The sequence below is a fragment of the Pseudophryne corroboree genome, chromosome 8 (genome assembly GCF_028390025.1).
Source record: "Pseudophryne corroboree isolate aPseCor3 chromosome 8, aPseCor3.hap2, whole genome shotgun sequence".
Lineage (NCBI taxonomy): Eukaryota > Metazoa > Chordata > Amphibia > Anura > Myobatrachidae > Pseudophryne > Pseudophryne corroboree.
In genome coordinates this window covers 22,050,153-22,072,401 of record NC_086451.1, presented here as the reverse complement: position 1 = coordinate 22,072,401, position 22,249 = coordinate 22,050,153, and the positions used below count along the sequence as shown (strand labels likewise).

General features: G+C 47.6%; 1 protein-coding gene across 1 annotated transcript in view; it reads right to left on the bottom strand.

The window, feature by feature from the left end:
* GNL3L (G protein nucleolar 3 like) overlaps window positions 1-22,249 on the bottom strand; it is a 37,636-nt gene that overhangs the window by 4,200 nt on the left and 11,187 nt on the right. Inside the window, exons 3-13 of the mRNA XM_063936043.1 lie at window positions 16,936-17,046; window positions 15,070-15,186; window positions 13,744-13,827; window positions 12,049-12,184; window positions 11,294-11,397; window positions 9,566-9,710; window positions 7,890-7,977; window positions 6,676-6,853; window positions 5,847-5,989; window positions 4,301-4,437; window positions 2,987-3,135 (exon numbers count right to left, since the gene is read on the bottom strand). Of these exons, the coding sequence (XP_063792113.1) occupies window positions 2,987-3,135; window positions 4,301-4,437; window positions 5,847-5,989; window positions 6,676-6,853; window positions 7,890-7,977; window positions 9,566-9,710; window positions 11,294-11,397; window positions 12,049-12,184; window positions 13,744-13,827; window positions 15,070-15,186; window positions 16,936-17,046 (1,392 nt within the window). The remainder of the gene's footprint in view (window positions 1-2,986; window positions 3,136-4,300; window positions 4,438-5,846; window positions 5,990-6,675; window positions 6,854-7,889; window positions 7,978-9,565; window positions 9,711-11,293; window positions 11,398-12,048; window positions 12,185-13,743; window positions 13,828-15,069; window positions 15,187-16,935; window positions 17,047-22,249) is intronic.

Sequence of the window (22,249 nt, the reverse complement as noted above, 5' to 3'; positions counted from 1 at the left end):
TGATTAATCAGCCCCAAAGTGTTCTTAAATCTTATTCCGTGCGCCCCAGGAAAGAATGATAAGGTCTGCAGTCACTGCGATCAAATAGCTGCCGCCCACAAAAAAAAAAAAAAAAACGGCCATTGCAGAAATTGCGAATGCATCGCAATATGCAGCCTGCGTTTTTTCAGGCACACCCACAAATGGGAGGTTTTTACGCCCAGAAATGCCGGCATCCTGTCAGTCAAACAACGGCTGCATTGCGATCACAACGTGTACGCATTTTCTGTTGCTATTTTTACTCATTCGATAATCGGCCGGATTGCTCTGCGCAAATTTTGCAATCCTTACTGAATGAGGCCCTAAGTCTCTACGATATACTTTAACCATTTTATCCAAACTTGACGGATTGCTGCTGGAGGGACTGTGGATGGGAGGGCATCTGATACACTGTATGGCAATGCCCCATACGTAACCAGCTTAGAATGGTGACCTCTGTCCAACTCCCTCCTGACCCATCGTACACTCTGCTCGAGAACAATCCAAAACTTACCCCAGACTCACAGGACATATTCTGAATGCAACTGGGCGCTGGATAGTGGCCAAATGGAAGAAACAGAACTAACTTCTTCCATTAAATGCAGTCATTAGTATGCTCTGCCATAAGTGTAACCTAAAGGTGTGTCTACACATGGGATGGAGTCAGCAGTCAAACAGTCAGGATGCAGACGATTACAATACCGACAGTGGCATCCTGTCGAATCCCAACACATTCCGCCGTTAAGTATTAGGGTTAGGCTGTGGGAGGGGTAAGTTAGGGTTAGGCTGAGGGAGGGTTATGGTTAGGCTGCGGGGAAGGGGAGGGTTAGGGTTAGGCTGAGGGAGGGTTATGGTTAGGCTGCGGGGAAGGGGATGGTTAGGGTTAGGCTGAGGGAGGGTTATGGTTAGGCTGTGGGGAAGGGGAGGGTTAGGCTGAGGGAGGGTTATGGTTAGGCTGCGGGGAAGGGGATGGTTAGGGTTAGGCTGAGGGAGGGTTATGGTTAGGCTGCGGGGAAGGGGAGGGTTAGGCTGAGGGAGGGTTATGGTTAGGCTGCGGGGAAGGGGAGGGTTAGGCAGCGAGGGAGGGGAGAATAGGGTTAGGCTGAGGGAGGGTTAGGCTGCGGTGGGAGGGAGGGTTAGGGTTAGGCAGTGGGAAGGGGAGGGTTAGGCTGCGGGGAAAGGGAGGGTTAGGGTTAGGCTGCGGGGGAGGGTTAGGCTGAGGGAGAGTTATGGTTAGGCTGCGGGGGAGTGGAGAATAGGGTTAGGCCGAGGGAGGGTTAGGCTGCGGGGGAAGGGAGGTTAGGGTTAGGCAGCGGGAAGGGGAGGGTTAGGCTGCGGGGAAAGGGAGGGTTAGGGTTAGGCTGCGGGGGAGGGTTAGGCTGAGGGAGAGTTCTGGTTAGGCTGCGGGGAATGGGAGGGTTAGGCTGCGGGGGAGTGGAGAATAGGGTTAGGCCGAGGGAGGGTTAGGCTGCAGGGGAAGGGAGGTTAGGGTTAGGCAGTGGGAAGGGGAGGGTTAGGGTTAAGCTGCGACGGATGGGAGGTTTAGGCTGCAAATATGCTAATAGTACGAGAACACGTGTAAGGCATACAACCAGAATAATCCATTCTTTAGCGCATGGAGAGCGCGTCTCTCCTCATATCCTGATAATTCACCGGCAATATAGAGAGAAGCCTCTCTCTGAACCCGGCCTCTATTACCCGTGCACCTGCTCTGTTCACTTACACTAACATACTCCAACTATGTCCAACAACTTGCTCCGTCTAGATGCACTGCAATACCCCCATCATCGAGGGAACATCTGTAACCATCACTTATCACAAGTATAAAGGTGTGTATACACGGTGAGATCCTTGCTATGCCCAATTTTGACTGCGATTTCCCTTGAACTCCCCCAGAGCCCAGATAACACTGATTTTGACTATCTGTATTTTCGAGTTTGATTATACTTTGTACTAGATAGTCAAGACTGACTTGCCTGCAGTCTATCTAACCTTGCGATACCGACCTCTCGGGAGTGCGCATTGGGATCGAATTGGTATCTGCCTAACACCTTGCGATTACAACTAACTTTCCTTGCGATTTTTACTATATAGGCAAAATCGAAAGGAGTAATCTCACTGTGTGTACACACCTTAAGATAGTGTGTTATACTTTCCTTGAAAGTAAAAAAAAGAAAAGAACCCCCCCCCCCCAAAAAAAAAAAACGCTATCCACGTACAGTATAAAATTCCAATCCGCCTCGATATGTAACTACTGAAATTCTGCCCAAAATTACGTTTCAAGAGAAATTCTGGTGCTAAGAACATTATTTTATTTTATTTTAGTTCTGCTTCTGGAACTACTGCTGAGTCTCATCTAGTTATACCCGTTCCGCAAGGTGATGGGGCCTAAGTAATATCACAACACATTGCATCCACGTTTGTAATATGCAGTCATTCACATTCCAAACAGTTGCTGATCCTGAGAAGTTTATAATGATAATTGTACCACCTGACTGGTTGTTATAGGGCACAAAAATAAGGCTGCCAGTCAACCAGACGAAAACGAGACACATAGGGGGGTATTCAATTAAGTGCCGTTCGGATAGCCGACAAAAACTGCACTAATTCGACCATCTGTATTCAATAGCGGGCCGTTTTTAAATCCATTTTCGCCTGTACCTTTTCACTTTTTTTTTGTTGATTCGGCATGGGCGAAAACGGACCCAAAAACAGGTGGAAGCAAATTTGACAAAACACGCGTAAATCGGCGGCGATTTCACCGATCTACATGGTTTTCGCCAGTGCAGGATTTTTCGACTAGTCAAAAAAAAAAAAAAAAAAATCGGCAAGGGCACTGAATAGACTAAATTAAGCTTTTCACTACGCTGCACAAGAAAATCTACATTACCAGGAATGACCCGATTGTATAATGTATAAGAAAGAGCGTAGGAACAGGTTCATCCCAGTGTGTTATCTTTAGATATACCTCATTATCTACATCTTCTTCCATTACATCAGCTGGTGCCTCAGATTCGTCACTCGATTCCTCCAACGCAACGTCCTCCACCTGCGCTCCTGCCCCTGCCGTCAGATCGGAGGCCTGCATAGCTATTCCCTGGGGCGCGGACTGGATTTCTGCATAATAAAAAACACAAATAAGTTCATCGCTGTAAAACCTTTCCCAGGATATTCTAATACATTTCACCATTTTTGTGGAAATAAAAGTATAATAAGCAGAGCAAGAAGCAATACATGAGTCCTGTGGACATCTACCCCTCAGGCCAAATTACTATATACACGGACTTACCTTCTCCGTCACCTAACCCGACGATGCATCTTTCAGATGAGGGTGATCTCGTTTTATTTAAATGGAATCTACACAAGATACTCTACACAGTTCCGCTATATTACCAGAATAAACCTGTATATGATGGGAAATAATCCCCACACCCTTGGGAATACTGTCTAGCCTTTCTCAAACCTGTCCTTAAGCCTCAATAACAACTAGGGTGGCCAATCCCGGGCCATTTTTTCAATCCTGGGTATCGGGATTGAAAAATGGTCAATTCCGGGATTCCCAGGATAAGGTTGTGTTTTGTGTGGCTGAAAGCACACATAACTCACCATACCGCACGTGTAGGAGGGCGGGTCACTTCCTCCGGGGGCGGCGGGTGACAGGCGGCTGGCTGCGCACACTTCCTCTGGGTTCGGCGGCGAGTGATGGGAGGCTGGCTGCGCAGCGTGACCTCTGACTTCAGGTCATGTGAAGGGAGAGCCGGGCAGCGTCTGAGCCTCCTGAGGACACTCAACGCTGCCCAAGACTGAAAAATCAAGGAGCTTTCTAATCCCGAAATTCCCAGCCAATTTTAATCCCGGCCAATTTTAGGCCTAAATACCGGGACCCCGCCGATTCTGATCCCGGGATTGGCCACCCTAGTAACAACGCATGTCCCCCGGATCTTCTCTCAGAAATATAGCTGGTATAATAAGTGTAACCACCATCAGATAAATTTGGTGAGGATATCCAGAAAACATGCACTGCAAGGCAGCGACAGGTTTGAGAGAAACCGCTGTAGATCATGCAATGGGGACGGACCCACAAGTCAATTCTCCTCAGTAAAGTGAATTCTGCCAAACCATAACTGGCAGATCAAAGGTTCCCTACTAAGAAGTGCCTATCAGGCTGCGAATACGGTCAGTCCGTCACTCCGACAGTATAGTCCCTCAGTAACACTTTATCCTGCAGCATGGAAGATTCGGGCACCGTGACCGTACGACAGCTCTTCCCGTACACACTTACTCGACAGAGACTCGTGATTATCCAGCTCCAGGGCTTCAAAATCAAACGCCTTCCCCATTTCTGCCACAATCTCTGCGCTGATGTGTGTGGGGAGCGTGTGGGTCTCCGGCGGGTGTGTAAAGTAGCTGATTTTACCACTGGAGGGAACACAACACAAACGTTTCCAGAATGAAATTGTGAACAATTGTAGACGGGCGTAACAATGGAATGTGTAACGCAATATGTATCGAAAACATTTCAATAAAAAGATTTAAAAAAAGGAAAAGAAAAAGATATAACTAATAAAAAGTATATAATATTTATCGGACCTCTCTCCTCTCTCTCTCTATTTCTGTGTTCACTTCTGTGTTCTCTTTTCTTTTTCCTCCTTTTCTCTTCTCTGTCCTAGTTAGTGGTAGTCCACGCTACTATCCTAGGGGACACTCTTATTTTCCCCAAAAATGATTCATATGATTGTATACATAGTTATTACCAGGTCACACACACTGTGTTCTACTGAAGATTTGGTAAGCATCCTGATGCATGATCTTATACTGTGAATTATAATGTGAATCTCCTAATAAAAATGTACTTTAAAAAAAAAAAAAAGTATATCATATTTAAGCACAACAATTCTAAAAGTCATGTAAATTCCACAGTCAAAAACAGGGTTAAAACATTTAAAAAAAAATGGATCTGGACTGGACTCAAAGCGGTACGCAGACCCGACAGTTTGCACACAACTCCATTGGAGGATGGACTGCGCATATGCATTATATATCCTGTGTCGACGCTCGCAGCGTCCCCAAGCTGTATGACTGGGGTGGTGACGGGAACCATTCTACAAAACGGGGGGGTGCCATGGCCCAGGGTTTTCAATCTACTTATATAAGATACCTCCTGTAACATTAGCACATTAACACACACTGGGGGTCATTCCGAGTTGATCGTAGCTGTGCTAAATTTAGCACAGCAACGATCGTTAACTCAGACATGCGGGGGGACGCCCAGCACAGGGCTAGGCCGCCCCGCATGTCAGTGCCGCCCCCCCCCCCCCCCTGCTCAAATACAAATGCATAGCCCTTTGTATTTGAGGAGTAACTCCCGGCCAGCGCAGCTCCTGCAGCTGGCCGGGAGTTGTTCGTCGCTCCCGCTGGCCGCAGCGGCCTGCCCCCCCAACGGTCCAGCCACGCCTGCGTTGGCCGGACCGCTCCCCCTAAACGGCGGATTATCGCCGCCGCTCAGCCCCCTCCCACCTAGCGACCGCCTCTGTCTCAGAGGCGATCGCTAGGTAACGTAAGCTGCCATGCGCCGCATGCGCAGTTCTGACCCGATCACTGCGCTGCGACAAACTGCAGCAAGCGATCGGGTCGGAATGACCCCCACTGCCTCCATCTCGGAAATCGTTCTTTAGTGCGTCAGTCACTCGGATTGTACAGAAACGTGGCCTATGACAACGTAGGTGACACTGAAATAGTGGATGAAATCTGTACCCCAATATCTGCCATACGGGTGCAGGTTTTTTTGGATTTGTTTTTTAAAAGGAACAAACCTATGAGACTCTTACCTGACCCAGTCTGTTAAAATAGACTTAGCGGCCTTTTCATGGTCTGGCGTGCCCCCTTTCTTCAGCTTCCCCTGCCTCTTCGCCAGCATAGCCAGGAACTCCAAGGTGTCCCGGAAATCCGTCACCTTGTAGTGTTGCATGATCTGCAGGATCCCAATCACAGTGTTATCGTCAGATCCTACAATGGCAGTATGTGCCAGCGGTGTACGAGGGAGGTCAGTACACGCGGCAGGTATACGTTACCTGGGAACTGTTTACTAACCCATAGATAGCAGAGTAATACAGCGCTAACGCAGTATGCAGCAGGTACAGGATGCAGGATATCCCGTTGCAGACAGGAGCATATAGGGTTAATGGCGGTGCCTGTGGTGCACACACAACAGTGGTGGTAGCGGGATGTATATATTATACAGCGTGTGGTGACACAGTGGTATTCTGGGGTCTCTATACGTGGCAGACGGTCTCCGTTATGTAGGGGCACGCTGGAGCACGTCCTTCACCCAGCCGGACGGAGAGAAGAGGGAGACGAGCGCAGAGCTGGTGCAGTAGTGTTCTTGGCAGGTCAGAGGTCGCGCCTCTGGCGGCTCAGGGTCCTAGTGCCCAGACCGATAGAGAGGGACAGCGCACAGAGTGTTCTCTAGAACAGATGAGGCATTGAGGTCTCCAGTACAGGTTATCATATGAACGTGGACACAGTAACCGAGAGACGCAGAGCCATTGTCGCCGTAGAAGGGAACGGTACCTAAATCTATTTACTTTCTGGTGCAGTGACATAAATGCTGGTGTAATACAGATTTCTACTTAGACTATGTGGGGTCTAGCGTTATACCTGATCTTTATTGCAGCGTCTTAGGATGGCTTCCACCGGCCCCACCGGGTCCAACAGCTGCTCAATTTTCACACAGTTCCGCAGGATCATGGCGGCATCGGATGTGGATGTGGCCATCACGATACCAGGACAGTCCAGAAGCTTAATGTGTTTGTCCAGGTGAACCTCTTGCAGACATCTGGGTGTGAAGCATGATAATGTTATTTATAGGGTAAACATGGACGGAGTGCTCTTATATTACAGAGAGTAGAATGAAGCACTAGTTCAGTGGTTCACAAGCTCAGTCCTCAGGACCCCAAACAGCTCCACCCAGCAGGGGCACAGGTGTAGTCATTACTCAATGACATATTTCCCAGGTCACCCAGCAGGACCACAGGTGTAGTCATTACTCACGGACACATTTCCCAGGTCACCCAGCAGGGGGCACAGGTGTAGTCATTACTCACTTACACATTTCCCAGGTCACCCAGCAGGGGCACAGGTGTAGTCATTACTCACTGACACATTTCCCAGGTCACCCAGCAGGGGGCACAGGTTTAGTCATTACTCACTGACACATTTCCCAGGTCACCCAGCAGGGGCACAGGTGTAGTCATTACTCATTGACACATTTCCCAGGTCACCCAGCAGGGGGCACAGGTATAGTCATTACCCACTGACACCTTTCCCAGGTCACCCAGCAGGGGCACAGGTGTAGTCATTACTCACTGACACATTTCTCAGGTCACCGAGCAGGGGGCACAGGTGTAGTCATTACTCACTGACACATTTCCCAGGTCACCCAGCAGGGGCACAGGTGTAGTCATTACTCACTGACACATTTCCCAGGTCACCCAGCAGGGGCACAGGTGTAGTCATTACTCACTGACACATTTCCCAGGTCACCCAGCAGGGGCACAGGTGTAGTCATTACTCACTGACACATTTCCCAGGTCACCCAGCAGGGGCACAGGTGTAGACATTACTCACTGACACATTTCCCAGGTCACCCAGCAGGGGGCACAGGTGTAGTCATTACTCACTGACACATTTCCCAGGTCAACCAGCAGGGGGCACAGGTGCACACATTACTCATGACACATATTAAAGTATCCACAAGTGAAGCTAATTATCTCTTGCAATTGTGTGAGGAGACCTGGAAAACGTGGACTGTTTGGGGTCCCGAGGACTAAGTTTGAGAACCTGTGCGCTATTTCACTTTATTCACGGCTTACTTGGTTACCCCAGGTGTTGCTCCCACACTGCACGCACGCGCCCTCTTCAGGCTGTTGATTAAACTGCTCTTTCCTACATTAGGAAAACCTGCAAAACATTAGGAAAACAGAACTTTAAATCTGAAGGGGTGATCCTGTGTATAATGTATAGCGTAAAGTGCACCTGGTGCCTAGATAACGTGGCGGTAAACATTTCATGTACTCAAACAATATGGAAGAGAACATAGCCAATCCATTCAGGTGGTGTACAATTAGTCACAGGCCGCTGTAGTGATGTTACTGGTTCCAATTTTCATGATAGCTGAGAACCCGCCGCTACTGCTGGCGGTCACCTGCATAACGCACCTCCTGAGGCACATACAGAACAGCTTTTTATCTGCTATAACTCTCGGAGGGCCTGCATGTCGTCCTGCTCATACATCATTATAGCACAGCCAAATCACTGCGGTTATCACCGATTCAGAGATTACCAGTGACTAGATTGAAAAGAGAGAGGACAGCTTCAGAGATAGGGGGGTCATTCTGACCCGTTCACTCGCTGCTTTTTAATGCAGCCGAGCGAACGGGTCCCTACTGCGCATGCGCCGTAGTGCGCCGGCGCATGCCAGACGGCCGAAGGCCCTAGCAGGGCTGCGATCGCCCCTGCCTAATTGACAGGCAAAGGTGGTTGTTGGGCGGGAGGGGGCGGATCGGCGCCGTTTCGTGGGTGCGGTCTGGCCAACGCAGACCTGGCCGGACCGAACGGGGGGCGTGCCGCAGCGGCTGCGTGACGTCACACGCAGCCGCTGCGGGACAGGGAGCGATGAGTAGCTCCCGGCCAGCACGCTAAAGCTGCGCAGGTTGGGAGCTACTCTAGAAGTGCAAAGGCATCGCCGCTGTGCGATGCCTTTGCACTTCTGCGGGGAAGGGCCGGACTGACATGCGGGGCGGACTAGCCCTGTGCTGGGCGTCCCCCCGCATGTCAGGGAAGATGATCGTAGCTGTGCTACGATCAACTCAGAATGACCCCCAGAGTTGGGCTTATGTCTGTATTATAAACTCTTCCATCAGACAGATCTGTAGTTAACTTTGTAGATGGAACACATTAGATGTATGTGGGAAGGCAGATTCGGGGGGCCCTTGAGATAGGGGGGCCCTTGAGATAGGGGGCCCAGGGTACTTACCCCACTGGGCCCCCCCTTAATCCGGCGCTGCCCTACCACCGCAAACTAACCCTCCTCTATCCCAAACCCTTGTACGTACCGGCAGGATTTTTACTGTCAGTATCCTGTCCGCATTTCATTGAAAGAATAAAATATTACTTTGGCAGCTAAAAAAATGCAGAGCGTGCGAGATCAGGAATCACATAAATTCAGCATAGTACAGGGATTAAACACTGCAATTTTTACGTGCAAAATCCCTGCATTTTATCACTCATACTACATAAGGTGTTAGGGCAGTAATTGTTTGCTATATACACAGATTAGGTTTTTAGAAAGGATACCAGAGATATCCTCTAAATTTGTATGCTAGAAAGCACCGATAAACCCGGCTCAGTCACCAATAACACATTAGCGAACCCTCTCCCCACAGGATCCCCACGCAACAGGGGCCCCGTCTTCTGCTTTACTGGTCAATAAAAGTTCCCCCCGAAGCTACATTCTCATAAAAGGATTATAGAGCACAACAAACCGCACCAACAATCCCAACCGTTATAGAGGTCTTGATGTCCTGATTTCTGCAGTAGTTCCCCAGCAGTTTCATTAGACAATCAGCCCCAACACAGGCTCCGGAGCTAAGCAGATCCTCAGACGCCTGTGTGACCGGGACTCTGCTCTGTTGCTGTAACAAAGACGGACAAAATAAGTAATAATTCTAAAACTGGGGGCTGATGGAGGATAGAGGGGGAGGAGCTTTCACACTTCTTTAAAAATTAAAGTGCCAGGCTCCCAATAGCCACCCGTCTATACCCCACTGTCAGCATGTTCCAGTGTCCCCTAGTGGCTGACTCAAAAAAATAATAAATCACATGCTTTATGCTACGACTTAATATGGAAAACGTATTTACTGGTAAACAATCAGATTTTACTATAACACGATTCAGCGTAAATTGCGTAATCTGCAGAACCACTTTTTCCTTGTAAGTGGGCAGCTGCGGGGGGATGGCGGCCAGCTCGGGAGACTTACCCACTTTTCCCAGCAGCCGGGAGCGACACCCAATTTTCGGGAGCCTCCCGGCCATTCCGAAATAGTAGGGCAAGGGCTCCAAAATGACAATGGAAAAGTTTAACTTCTCTTAGATTTACTTTGCTCTGTATTACTCTGATTTCCAATACTGGCTGCTGTGTTCACAGTCTATAGCATTCTGTACGATGTAACACAGCCCTATAGGGGTGCTCATTACGTATATATTCAGAACACATTTCATTATTCTGTTAACAAAAGTGGACAAACCACGAGATTTTGCCTAGCGTTGTTTTTCACAGCCCGTGTGTACGATGCCATATGCACAAAAAGAAAGATTTAGAATTCCCAGCATCAATGTTGCACTGAGGATTAAGTGTTCGGATATATATACAACATGTGCTGTCTATCTAGTTATATTGTAGTGACTAAGGGAAGGGGATGGGAGAGGTCTGACTACTAACGTTTCAAACTGATATGATACTGTGAAATCTCCAGCTCAGAAGTAGATAGGTCAGAAAGCACTCTAAATTTGGCTAACGGCATATGGCGATATTTGTTGTCCCTCAGGTAGTCCCCTCTTTGATCCAACAGCTTTTACCCTCACTATTACCCTATTAAGGAATGTCCATTATTGCCAATACTGAACTGTTAAGGGATAGAATATTAATCTTGGGAGTTGCTATGGTACCGTCGCTAAGCTACGTGTCTCCAGCGGTTGCATAGGGTAAAGGCGAAAGTTTGTAATTTTTATTCTAATTTAAATTCTCCATGCAGATTTGCATATCTTTTCATCCTTGGATACAACAAAAGATAATCCCAGGTCTGTTCATTGGAGTTAATTTTACTTTAAAAGCAGATATTGTCATATCCAAGGGCAACAAATATTACATTCTGTCTGGTCAATAGATTACGCTGTAGGAGAACTTTATTTGTTGCTAAGATGTTACTATAACAAAAACTCATTGCAAATGACAACGGAGGAACACAGAACCTATATACAACTACACCTATGATTTACCATCAGGAAAGGTCGAGCGGGTCAATGCAATAAGGGCCGGCCTACACCTCGACTATCCATGTGGCTTAACCCAAGGCAAAATAATGTGTTCTTCAGACGTGATGATGTTCTACAGACCAGTGTCTGATATGTAGGGATATAGCTTTATGTGGTGCCCAATACCCCCTCCGCCCCATACTAAGACCCTCCCTTCTAAAGCCATTATAGGAAGCCTCAGTACCAAGTTCTTATTTTGCTGCTGTGTCGACGCCTTGAAAGCCACAGTCGGGAACTCGTTCCGCAAATACTTCAGCCATTTCTCCACTATGGGTTTGGACACCAGATCTAAATAAAACATACTATGATCAATTAAGTGCAGGCAAGACATATTACCAATGCCATAATATTGACCCTAAATTAAAATAAAACCCTTAAAAGAAAACAAAAATACGTTCCTTGCATGAGGTGCGGGTGAGCGCTACTTTGCACCAATTGAAACTGCAACAATGGACCATCTTTTGGAACACTGCGATAGAAGCAGACTATTTACGGAGCGCGCCAGGACACACAGACAGATTGGGTGAACGCAATAGGCCTCATTTAGAGTTAGGAGGTAATCCAGCTAAATGGTGCAGTTGCGTCCTGGACAAACCGTGTTGCAACGTATGGGATGCAATTGCAATTTTATTTTTGCGTGCAGGAGAAATCCTGCCTATTACTGCACATAGCCCTGAAACACCGGCTTTAGTGACACAATGCAATTTAGAGTTAAGCTACGATATGTCCCAATCACACCTCTAAATCTGTGCTCGCAGACTGACGCCTTGCCGAGAGAGAATAAAATATCCGGGAGACTATATGCTTAGGCACAGTTACCCTATTATACAAGTCAGATCACTAGAATCAGCACCGTGTAATATCCTCCACGGCAGCGAGAACCACACCTGGGACAAAGTGCCATCGTTTCACTGAGCCGAAGAGACATTTAGTAAATACCTATTTTATTAAGGACCAGAACTAGCTTTTTGTTTGTGCCACTTTGCACCACAGCCTGCTCCACCTGAGGGCAGCGACAACCCAGCGGGTCCCTGGCATCCAACACTTCCAGAATAACATCAGCAGCATCTACCACCTATTGAAACAGAGGAAAGGCAATGTTAGGATGAGGCATGTCTGCAGAGCTCTAGCAATGTAGTAATATACTGGGCAGGGGCACCAAGGAGGTGGGTACACCTCTCCCTTCACCCAGGCCCACCATTGCTCTCTGTTTCCGGTATGAATGGTCGACCATGTTATGGTCGACAGTCATTAGGTCGACCACTATTGGTCGACATTGACATGGTCGTCATGGACACATGGTCGACACATGAAAATGGTCGACACATGAAAGGTCGACATATGAAAAGGTCGACATGAGTTTTTTTAACTTTTTTGGGTGTCGTTTTTTGCGTAAAGTGAGTAGTGACTGGGAACCCCAATTAGTGCACCGCGTCCCCTCGCATGGCTCGCCATGCTTCGGGCATGGTGCCTTCGCTCCGCTACCGCTTCGCTCGGCACACTTTACCGTTCCAATCGTAGTCCATGTGGATCGTAAATTATGGAAAAGTTCCCCAAAAGAAAAAAAAGTTAAAAAACTCATGTCGACCTTTTCATGTGTCGACCATTTTAATGTGTCGACCATGTGTCCATGTCGACCATGTCAATGTCGACCAATAGTGGTCGACCTAATGACTGTCGACCATAACATGGTCGACCATGTGAACGGATACCGTTGTGTATATCAGAGGAATAGGTACTATACTACAGTAATATAAATACCAAATATAGGGGCCGATGTATTAACCTGGAGAAGGCATAAGGAAGTGATAAACCAGTGATATGTGCAAGGTGATAAAGGCACCAGCCAATCAGATCCTAACTGTTAATTTACATATTGGAGCTGATTGGCTGGTGTCTTTATCACCTTGCACATATCACTGGTTTATCACTTCCTTATGCCTTCTCCAGGTTAATACATCTGCCCCATAGTCTTGTAAGCAGGTCCTCTGCACATGAAATCAGTGCCCAGGTGATTAAGTAGCAGAATTTGTGACGGGTGCAGAATGCTAGAAAGGACATTCAAGGTGGGTACACACTGGTAGATATATCTATAGACGGATCGGGCAGTGTGCTGTGCATACACACCACCCGATCCGTCGGGGACTGACGTCATGAACTGGGCGGGCGTGTACACACGCCCGCCCAGTTCAGCTGTCAATCACGGCCGCAGCATGTGTACGGGCGGTCGGCCGACCGCCGTACACACACAGCGACGCGCCAATATATCGTTAGATATATTGGCCGTCGGCTGTGCTGCGGGACCGACGCGATACGTCTGTGAACGACGGAGTTCACAGACGTATCGGCCGTACACACTGGCCGACGGACCCGCGATATATCGGCCGTTCAAGAGAACGGCTGATATATCGGCCAGTGTGTACAGGCCTTAACACTCTGTAATGTTACTGGTTCCTAGTGAATCAATAGGCTGGATATCCGTTGAGCCCCCAAAATGTCTGCCTTCAATGTGTAAAGGCCTAGTCTAACCTTACATAGGGCAATTAAAGTTACTAAGGAGAGCCACTTGGATTTAGAACATTGCATACATGAATATGGAATGTGGCCAGGTAGTGCAGTCTGTGGTTTACTGACCTTTTTAAATTCCCGGTAATAGGCTTTTCTAGAACTCTCATTCTCCAGCTGATCGTGCTTCTCCAGGTTCCTCAGATCTGCCTCCTGCGTACGTACGTACATACGTCATTATTTACCAGCAGTGAATACCAGAAAATCAAACGTAAAATCAAACGATTGGTTGCTACGGGCAACAGCTCCACTTCTAAAAACCCGCCACTTAGTAAATATACCCCTTAGAGTCCACCGGTACCATATGCACAATGGGATGTGCGTACAACAGTCCAGTCTGGGAACTAGAACGCTCCTGTTAACAGTTAATCCTCCTACCCCCATATAGCAGTCAGATAATTGCCCCTCAGCCAGCACTCCTATTATGACCTTAAATAATACTTTGCGAAAGGGCCGCGATTACAGCAAACAAACTTGCAAATCATTATCTGTCAGTGATCGCAGACGTGATCTGGAACCGGTAATTAGAGGGTTGCAATCACAAACCGGGTTCAAGATATGAAACACATCGTGGGGTCCATTCAACTAGCCGCCAGCTGTCTGAAGAAGCTTAACGCGGGTTAACAACCCGTGCCTGTGACTGCTTGCTACTCAATTCAACATCTGTGTTAAAGTGCGTCTCACTGGGAGATAACGCGGATTATAGTGCAGAGCCCCAGACTGAAAAGTAGGGTAAATCCTTGTTATCACAGTGGTCCGTCTCCTGTCGCACCAAACAATAAACTGAATTCCCTGACCCAGGAGACGGGGTTATAGGGAGGCTGGACTGTTGCATCCTGGGAGCTCAAAAGCTTTAGCCGTTTAGTGCCCGCTCCTCTGACACCACCTATTACCCAAGGTAGATCCTGTGGACTACTGTGAACCCTGAAGGAGAAATCCTTATTTTAAGGCAAAAATTATTTTCCATTTCTAATAGAATGGCAAAGGAATCGGGAGCGCGCTTCATGAAGATATCGTGCGTAATACCTCGTGAGCACAGGGCCCGGAACCTGCTACTCATTGATTTGGTCCCTACGGGTAGGAAGCTCTCCCAGGCTGCCATCACCAGCGGCAACATCAGCCTTATTTAAAACTAGCTATTTCGGGGAGTCCTCTAATTATAGTGATGAATATTTCTGAAGTTGAAGAACTCTTAATGGTAATTCTGCACATATCCCTTAAACAACAATGAAGAGTATTCCTTGTGCCAATATCTGGCCTGATAAGACATAATGTATATCACTGGCCACCATAGTAGGTAACACCCCGATATTGATGAGCTGTGGCGGTCTTTAATTGTTGCGTTGGATACACCCTGAAAGGCTATCTCCGGTAAGGATGCAAAAAGATAGGCACCTTCTGCTCGAACTCCCGCTGCCGCTTTAAGATGTCCTTCTGAAAAGTGTCCAAGCTCCGTCTCTTTGTCATCTCCTTCTCCCTGGCGGCTTTTTGCTTCGCCCTCATCTCTTCCACCTGCAGTGACAAAAGATCAGGAATCAATTTTACTAAATAAGTCAGGCAACCTACACTCCTGCTGTAGCTGCTGAACTAAAACTCCCAGCATGCCTTGTCAATCAATTCCATTTGCTAACGGTTTCCCCGTAATAGTTTATTTTCTAACTAGAAGTAAATTATAACGTTTGTCTCAGAAATTTCCCTGTGAGACCCCCTTCATGTTGCTTTGTACCCACGATGCACTGTGATTATACAACGTTTTACCGGAGTCAAAATGTACAATACAACATTCTGACACCTTTTTTGCGCCCCCTAAAACATCTTGCCATAAAAAAAATATATATATTAGCGTACCTCCAGCGATCTCGGACTTTATTACATCCCGCTGTGGATGTTTTATTCATGGGAGCATATTGGAATAAATAGCTCCGTTTTTAAGTAATGTCAGCGCCGACAGCTGTGCGCGCCTGAACAGAGCAATGGCCGCCGGCGCTAAACACTTGAATTCTCCCCACAGAGGTGAGGAGCAGAGTTGGACTTTTATTTTATAGGATGTGAATGAATGATAGGAATGTATGTACAAACTGTAAGTGATGCATTTTATAGTATATATTAGTGTATCGCCATACGGTACCTGGGTTCCTACGCTGAGGAGGAGACATTACCCTGTTCCTAACCAGTGAAGGAACAGGGGATAGGTCAGTCGGTCAGCTGGACGATCCGGCATGCCTGACCGACCGATACTTTCGGACTGGTCACGCACATATACTGCACAATTATCCACCAATATCGGGCGGATAGGCCGGACATATATAGGGGGTCATTCCGAGTTGTTCGCTCGCAAGCTGCTTTTAGCAGCTTTGCACACGCTAAGCCGCCGCCTACTGGGAGTGAATCTTAGCTTATCAAAATTGCGAACGAAAGATTAGCAGAATTGCGAATAGACACTTCTTAGCAGTTTCTGAGTAGCTCCAGACTTACTCGGCATCTGAGATCAGTTCAGTCAGTTTCGTTCCTGGTTTGACGTCACAAACACACCCAGCGTTCGCCCAGACACTCCCCCGTTTCTCCAGCCACTCCCGCGTTTTTCCCAGAAACGGCAGCGTTTTTTCGCACACACCCATAAAACGGCCAGTTTCCGCCCAGAAACACCCACTTCCTGTCAATCACATTACGATCACCAGAACGAAGAAAAAACCTCGTAATGCCGTGAGTAAAATACCTAACTGCATAGCAAATTTACTTGGCGCAGTCGCACTGCGGACATTGCGCATGAGCGACTAATCGCTCCGTTGCGAGAAAAAAATAACGAGCGAACAACTCGGAATGACCCCCATAGTGTATAGTGGTTGCCCAGCATAAAACTTTGCCAGACAGCGGCCAACTGCAAATCCGTTCGCAACTCACTCACCATCAAATGATTTCTCCAGTCTGCGCAGCCCAGGACTTACTCCTACAGTGCGATACCGACAGGCTGATCAGGGCCGGAGCTGACATCACACACCCTCCCTGAAAACGCTTGGGAACGCCTGCGTTTTTCCTGACACTCCCAGAAAACGGCCGGTTACCGCCCACAAACGCCCGCTTCCTGTCACGCACCTTGCGAACGCCTTGCGATCGAAATTTTCGCATCGTTCTGCCACTGTTTGGCATCACGCCTGCGCATTGTGGTGAATACGCATGCGCAGTCATTCTATAATCACCCGCTGTGCAATTTCGAACAGCGATCAGGTCTGAATAGGGCCCTCACTACGGCGCAATCCTCACCCTTTTCTTCTTCTGCTCGGCTTCTCTTCTTGTGTGCTCTTTGAAGTGGGACAGGTTCGGTACACCAGGATCTTTCTTGACATTCTTCCCTGGATTCAAAGGATGGTTCTCCTGCAGGACAGAACAGGTCAGTGAGAAGGTCCTGATGCTGGGCACACTGTCAGTAACGTGTAATGCGGTTACCGATGATTTATGCATCATACACAGGCACATGTGCACCCACACGCAATAGTTTGGTAATTATAAGGTGTCTTTTGGCCACGTCAGATGTTGGGTTATGTGAAATGTTATTGCACCACCAATTCTACACAGTTCTGTACAGAGGATGTATGTCATTCATATCAGTCCCGGACCCTTTGGAGCTCACAGTTTAAATATCCAATTGACCTACCAGTAGGCTTTCATAGTGTGGGAGGAAACCCAATGCAAACACTCGGAGGACATACAAACTCCAACACTCGGAGGACATACAAACTCCACACAGATAAAGCCATGGTTGGTATGTAATTCATCTCATCTCTGTATGTTCGATTCATGTGTGCAATAGGTAGCACCTATCCTTGTGTATCAACACCTATTTCCCTATAGATTGTAAGCTTGTGAGCAGGGCCTTCCTACCTCTATGTCTGTCTGTTATTACCTAGTTTTGCTCTACAACCATTATTCCAATTGTAGAGCGCAATGGCATATGCTGGTATATATATATATATATATATATATATATATTATTGGTTCTGAAAGGTGTATTGTGAGGGCTGCGCTAACTCCTTATGTTTAAAAAGCTGCTAAGGGAAAAAGAATTAAGGGTTCCACTGGCCCTATTTGACTTGTGTAAAAAAGGTTATTCCCAGCGCTTCTTAAACAAAAGTGAATATACAGGTAGTAATTTACAAAATATATATATTTATTTTTTTGAAAAGAAGAAATTATCCTTAGGCATATAATACAAATATACGATGGTTTGTAGATTATTAGTATCTAAATATACGATATAAAAATGAAAAAAGGAGGAAAAAATTAATGTACAAATGAACAATACAGTCCCTAATTCTTATTGGGTTAAAATAAGAATTTACTCACCGGTAATTCTATTTCTCGTAGTCCGTAGTGGATGCTGGGTACTCCGTAAGGACCATGGGGTATAGACGGGCTCCGCAGGAGACTGGGCACTCTTAAAAGAAAGATTAGGTACTATATTTGGTGTGCACTGGCTCCTCCCTCTATGCCCCTCCTCCAGACCTCAGTTAGGGAAACTGTGCCCGGAAGAGCTGACATTACTAGGAAAGGATTTGGAATCCCGGGTAAGACTCATACCAGCCACACCAATCACACCGTACAACTCGTGATAACTATACCCAGTTAACAGTATGAACAATAACTGAGCCTCTCTCAACAGATGGCTCATACAATAACCCTTTAGTTAAGCAATAACTATATACATGTATTGCAGAGAGTCCGCACTTGGGACGGGCTCCCAGCATCCACTACGGACTACGAGAAATAGAATTACCGGTGAGTAAATTCTTATTTTCTCTGACGTCCTAGTGGATGCTGGGTACTCCGTAAGGACCATGGGGATTATACCAAAGCTCCCAAACGGGCGGGAGAGTGCGGATGACTCTGCAGCACCGAATGAGCAAACTCAAGGTCCTCCTCAGCCAGGGTATCAAACTTGTAGAATTTTGCAAAAGTGTTTGAACCCGACCAAGTAGCAGCTCGGCAAAGTTGTAAAGCCGAGACCCCTCGGGCAGCCGCCCAAGAAGAGCCCACCTTCCTCGTGGAATGGGCTTTTACTGATTTAGGATGCGGCAGTCCAGCCGCAGAATGTGCAAGCTGAATCGTGCTACAGATCCAGCGAGCAATAGTCTGCTTTGAAGCAGGTGCACCCAGCTTGTTGGGTGCATGCAGGATAAATAGCGAGTCAGTTTTCCTGACTCTAGCCGTCCTGGAAACAAAGTTTCAGGGCCCGGACTACGTCCAGCAACTTGGAATCCTCCAAGTCCCTAGTAGCCGCAGGCACCACAATAGGCAGGTTCAAATGAAACGATGATACCACCTTAGGGAGAAATTGGGGACGAGTCCTCCATTCTGCCCTTTCCATATGGAAGATCAGATATGGGCTTTTACATGACAAAGCCGCCAATTCTGACACACGCCTAGTCCAAGCTAAGGCCAAAAGCATGACCACTTTCCACGTGAGATATTTTAGCTCCACGGTCTTAAGTGGCTCAAACCAGTGGGATTTTAGGAATCCAACACACGTTAAGATCCCAAGGTGCCACTGGAGGCACAAAAGGGGCTGAATATGCAGCACCCCTGTAACAAACGTCCGAACTTCAGGCAGTGAAGCCAGTTCTTTTTGAGAGAAAAAGGGATAGGGCCGAAATCTTGGCCTTTATGGATCCTAATTTTAGGCCCATAGTCACTCCTGACTGTAGGAAGTGCAGGAATCGACCCCCCTGATATTCCTCTGTAGGGCCTTCCCGGCCACACACCAAGCAACCTATTTTCGCCATATACAGTGAAAAAGTCTTGCTGTCACGTCTTTCCTATCCTTTATCAGCGTAGGAATAACTGCATCCGGAATGCCCTTTTCCGCTAGGATCCGGCGTTCAACCGCCATGCCGTCCAACGCAGCCGCGGTAAGTCTTGGATCAGACAGGGTCCCTGTTGCAACATGTTCTGACTGAGAGGCAGAGGCCATGGGTCCTCTGAGAGCATTTCTTGCAGTTCCGGGTACCGAGTCCTTCTTGGCCAATCCGGAGCAAAGAATATTGTTCACACTCCTCTGTTTATTACAATTCTCAGCCCTTGGGTCTGAGAGGAAGAGGAGGGAATATATAGACCGACTGGAACACCCACGGTGTTACTACTGCGACCACAGCTATCGCCTGAGAGTCCCTTGACCCAGCGTAAAACCTTTTTTTATCTTTTTATTGAGGTGGGACGCCATGTAGTCCACCTGAGGCAGTTTCCATCAATTTGCAAAACTGCGTGAAGACTTCCTGATGAAGTCACCACTTTCCCGGGTGGAGGTCGTGTCCACTCCCGGAATGAACACTGCTGACAGTGCGCTTACTTGATTCTCCGCCCAGCGAAGAATTCTGGTGGCTTCTACCCTCGCCACCCTGCTCCTTGTGCCGCCCTGGTGGTTTACATGAGCCCCTGCAGTCTGACTGGATCAAAACCGGTTGGTCGCGAAGCAGGAACTCCGCTTGACTTAGGGCGTTGTATATGGCCCTTAGTTCCAGGATATTGATGTGAAGGCAAGTCTGTTGGCTTGACCACAAACCTTGGAAATTTCTTCCCTGTGTAACTGCCCCCCACCCTCGGAGGCTTGCATCCGTGGTCACCAGGACCCAGTCCTGAATGCCGAATCTGCGGCCCTCGAGAAGGTGAGCACTCCGCAGCCACCACAGGACAGACACCCTGGCCCTGGGGGATAGGGTGATTAACCGATGCATCTGAAGATGTGATCCGGACCACTTGTCCAGTAAGTTCCATTGAGCATGGAACCAGCCGAAGGGGATGGCCTCGTATGATGCCATCATCCTTCCCAGGACTCGAGTGCAGTGATGCACTGACACCTGTTTTGGTTTTCAATAGATTCCTGACCAGTGTCATGAGCTCCTGAGCTCTCTCTATCGGGAGATAAACCCTCTTCTGGTCTGTGTCTAGGATCATGCCTAGGCGAGGCAGATGAGCTGTAGGAACCAACTGCGACTTTGGAATATATAGAATCCAGTCGTGTTGCCGTTTCACTTCCAGAGAAGGTGATACGCTGTCCAGTAACTGCTCTCTTGATCTCGCTTTTATGAGGAGATCATCCAAGTATGTGATAATAGTGACACCTTGCTTCCGCAGGAGCACCATCATATCCGCCATTACCTTGGTGAAATTGGTAATGACAATCCCGTACCGCAATTCTGAGGTACGCCTGATGAGGTGGATAAATGGGGACACGAAGGTATGCATCCCTTATGTCTCGATTCATTTCAGGCTTGCAATGACCGCTCTTAGCGATTCCATCTTGAACCTGAACCTTTTCAGGTATATGTTCAGGGATTTTAATTCAATATGGGTCTAACCGAACCGTCTGGTTTCGGGATTATAACATGGTCGAATAATAACACCCTCTTGTTGAAGGAGGGGACCCTTGACCACCACCTGTTGAAGATACAATTTATAAATTGCAGTTAACACTGGCTCCCTCTCTTGGGGGGAAGCCCGCTGGGTCCTCGGTGAGGGGGCATCTTCTCACAGTCCAGCCTGTATCCCTGCGATACAATTTCTATTGCCCAGGGATCTAACAGGGAGTGAACCCACTTGTGGCTGAACTTACGAAGGCGTGTTCCCACCGGGCCTAGCTCCGCCTGTGGAGCCCCAGCGACATGCGGTGGATTTTTGTAGAGGCCGGGGAGGACTTCTGTTCCTGGGGACTAGTTGTGTTGTACAGCTTCTTTCCTCTGCCCCCGGCTCTGACAAGAAAGGACGCACCTCAGACTTTCTTGTTTCTTTATTCGAAAAGCTGCATTTAATAATGTCGTGCTTTCCTAGGCTGTGCAGGAATATAAAGCAGAATATCAGAATTACCAGCTATAGCTGTGGAGACCAGGCCCGAGAACCTTTCTCCACACAATCCTCAGCCTTCCATATGCCTCTTATGTCGGCATCATCTGTCCAATGTATATTCTACAGGACACGTCAAGCAGAAATCGACATAGCTTTTGTCTCTAGGACCCAGTATACTCATGTCCCTTTGGGCATGCTTTTATAATTATATATCTATCACTTAAGACAGCATCTTAAAATATTTATATGCATACTAGGGTCTCAATCTCTGCTGATAAGGTACCTGTCCACGCTGCCACAGCGCTATAAACCCATGCCAACACAATCGCCGGTCTGGGTAGTATACTAGAATGTGCACACTATCTGCAGGATCCCTGAGAATAGCTAGTGCAAACAGGACACCCAAGGGGAAGATTCTCAACACATCCTGGCCCTAGTGGGGAAAGGATACAGTCTGAGAATTCTCTTGTGGGAAGCTGCCGTCTCTTGTCTGGAGATTCCCGCTCTTTTTCCTCATGAAAGGAGGGAAATTTACCTCAGCATTCTTCCCCTTAACATGTGTACTCTCGTGTCAGGGACAGATGAGTCATCAGTGATATGCAAATCATCTTTTATTCCAATAATCATATATTGAATATCTTTTAGCCCTCTTGGCTGTAACTTTGCATTATCGTAGTCGACAGTGGAGTTAAACTCTGTGTCGATACTTTGTTATTTTGGATAGTGAGCATAGATAGACTCT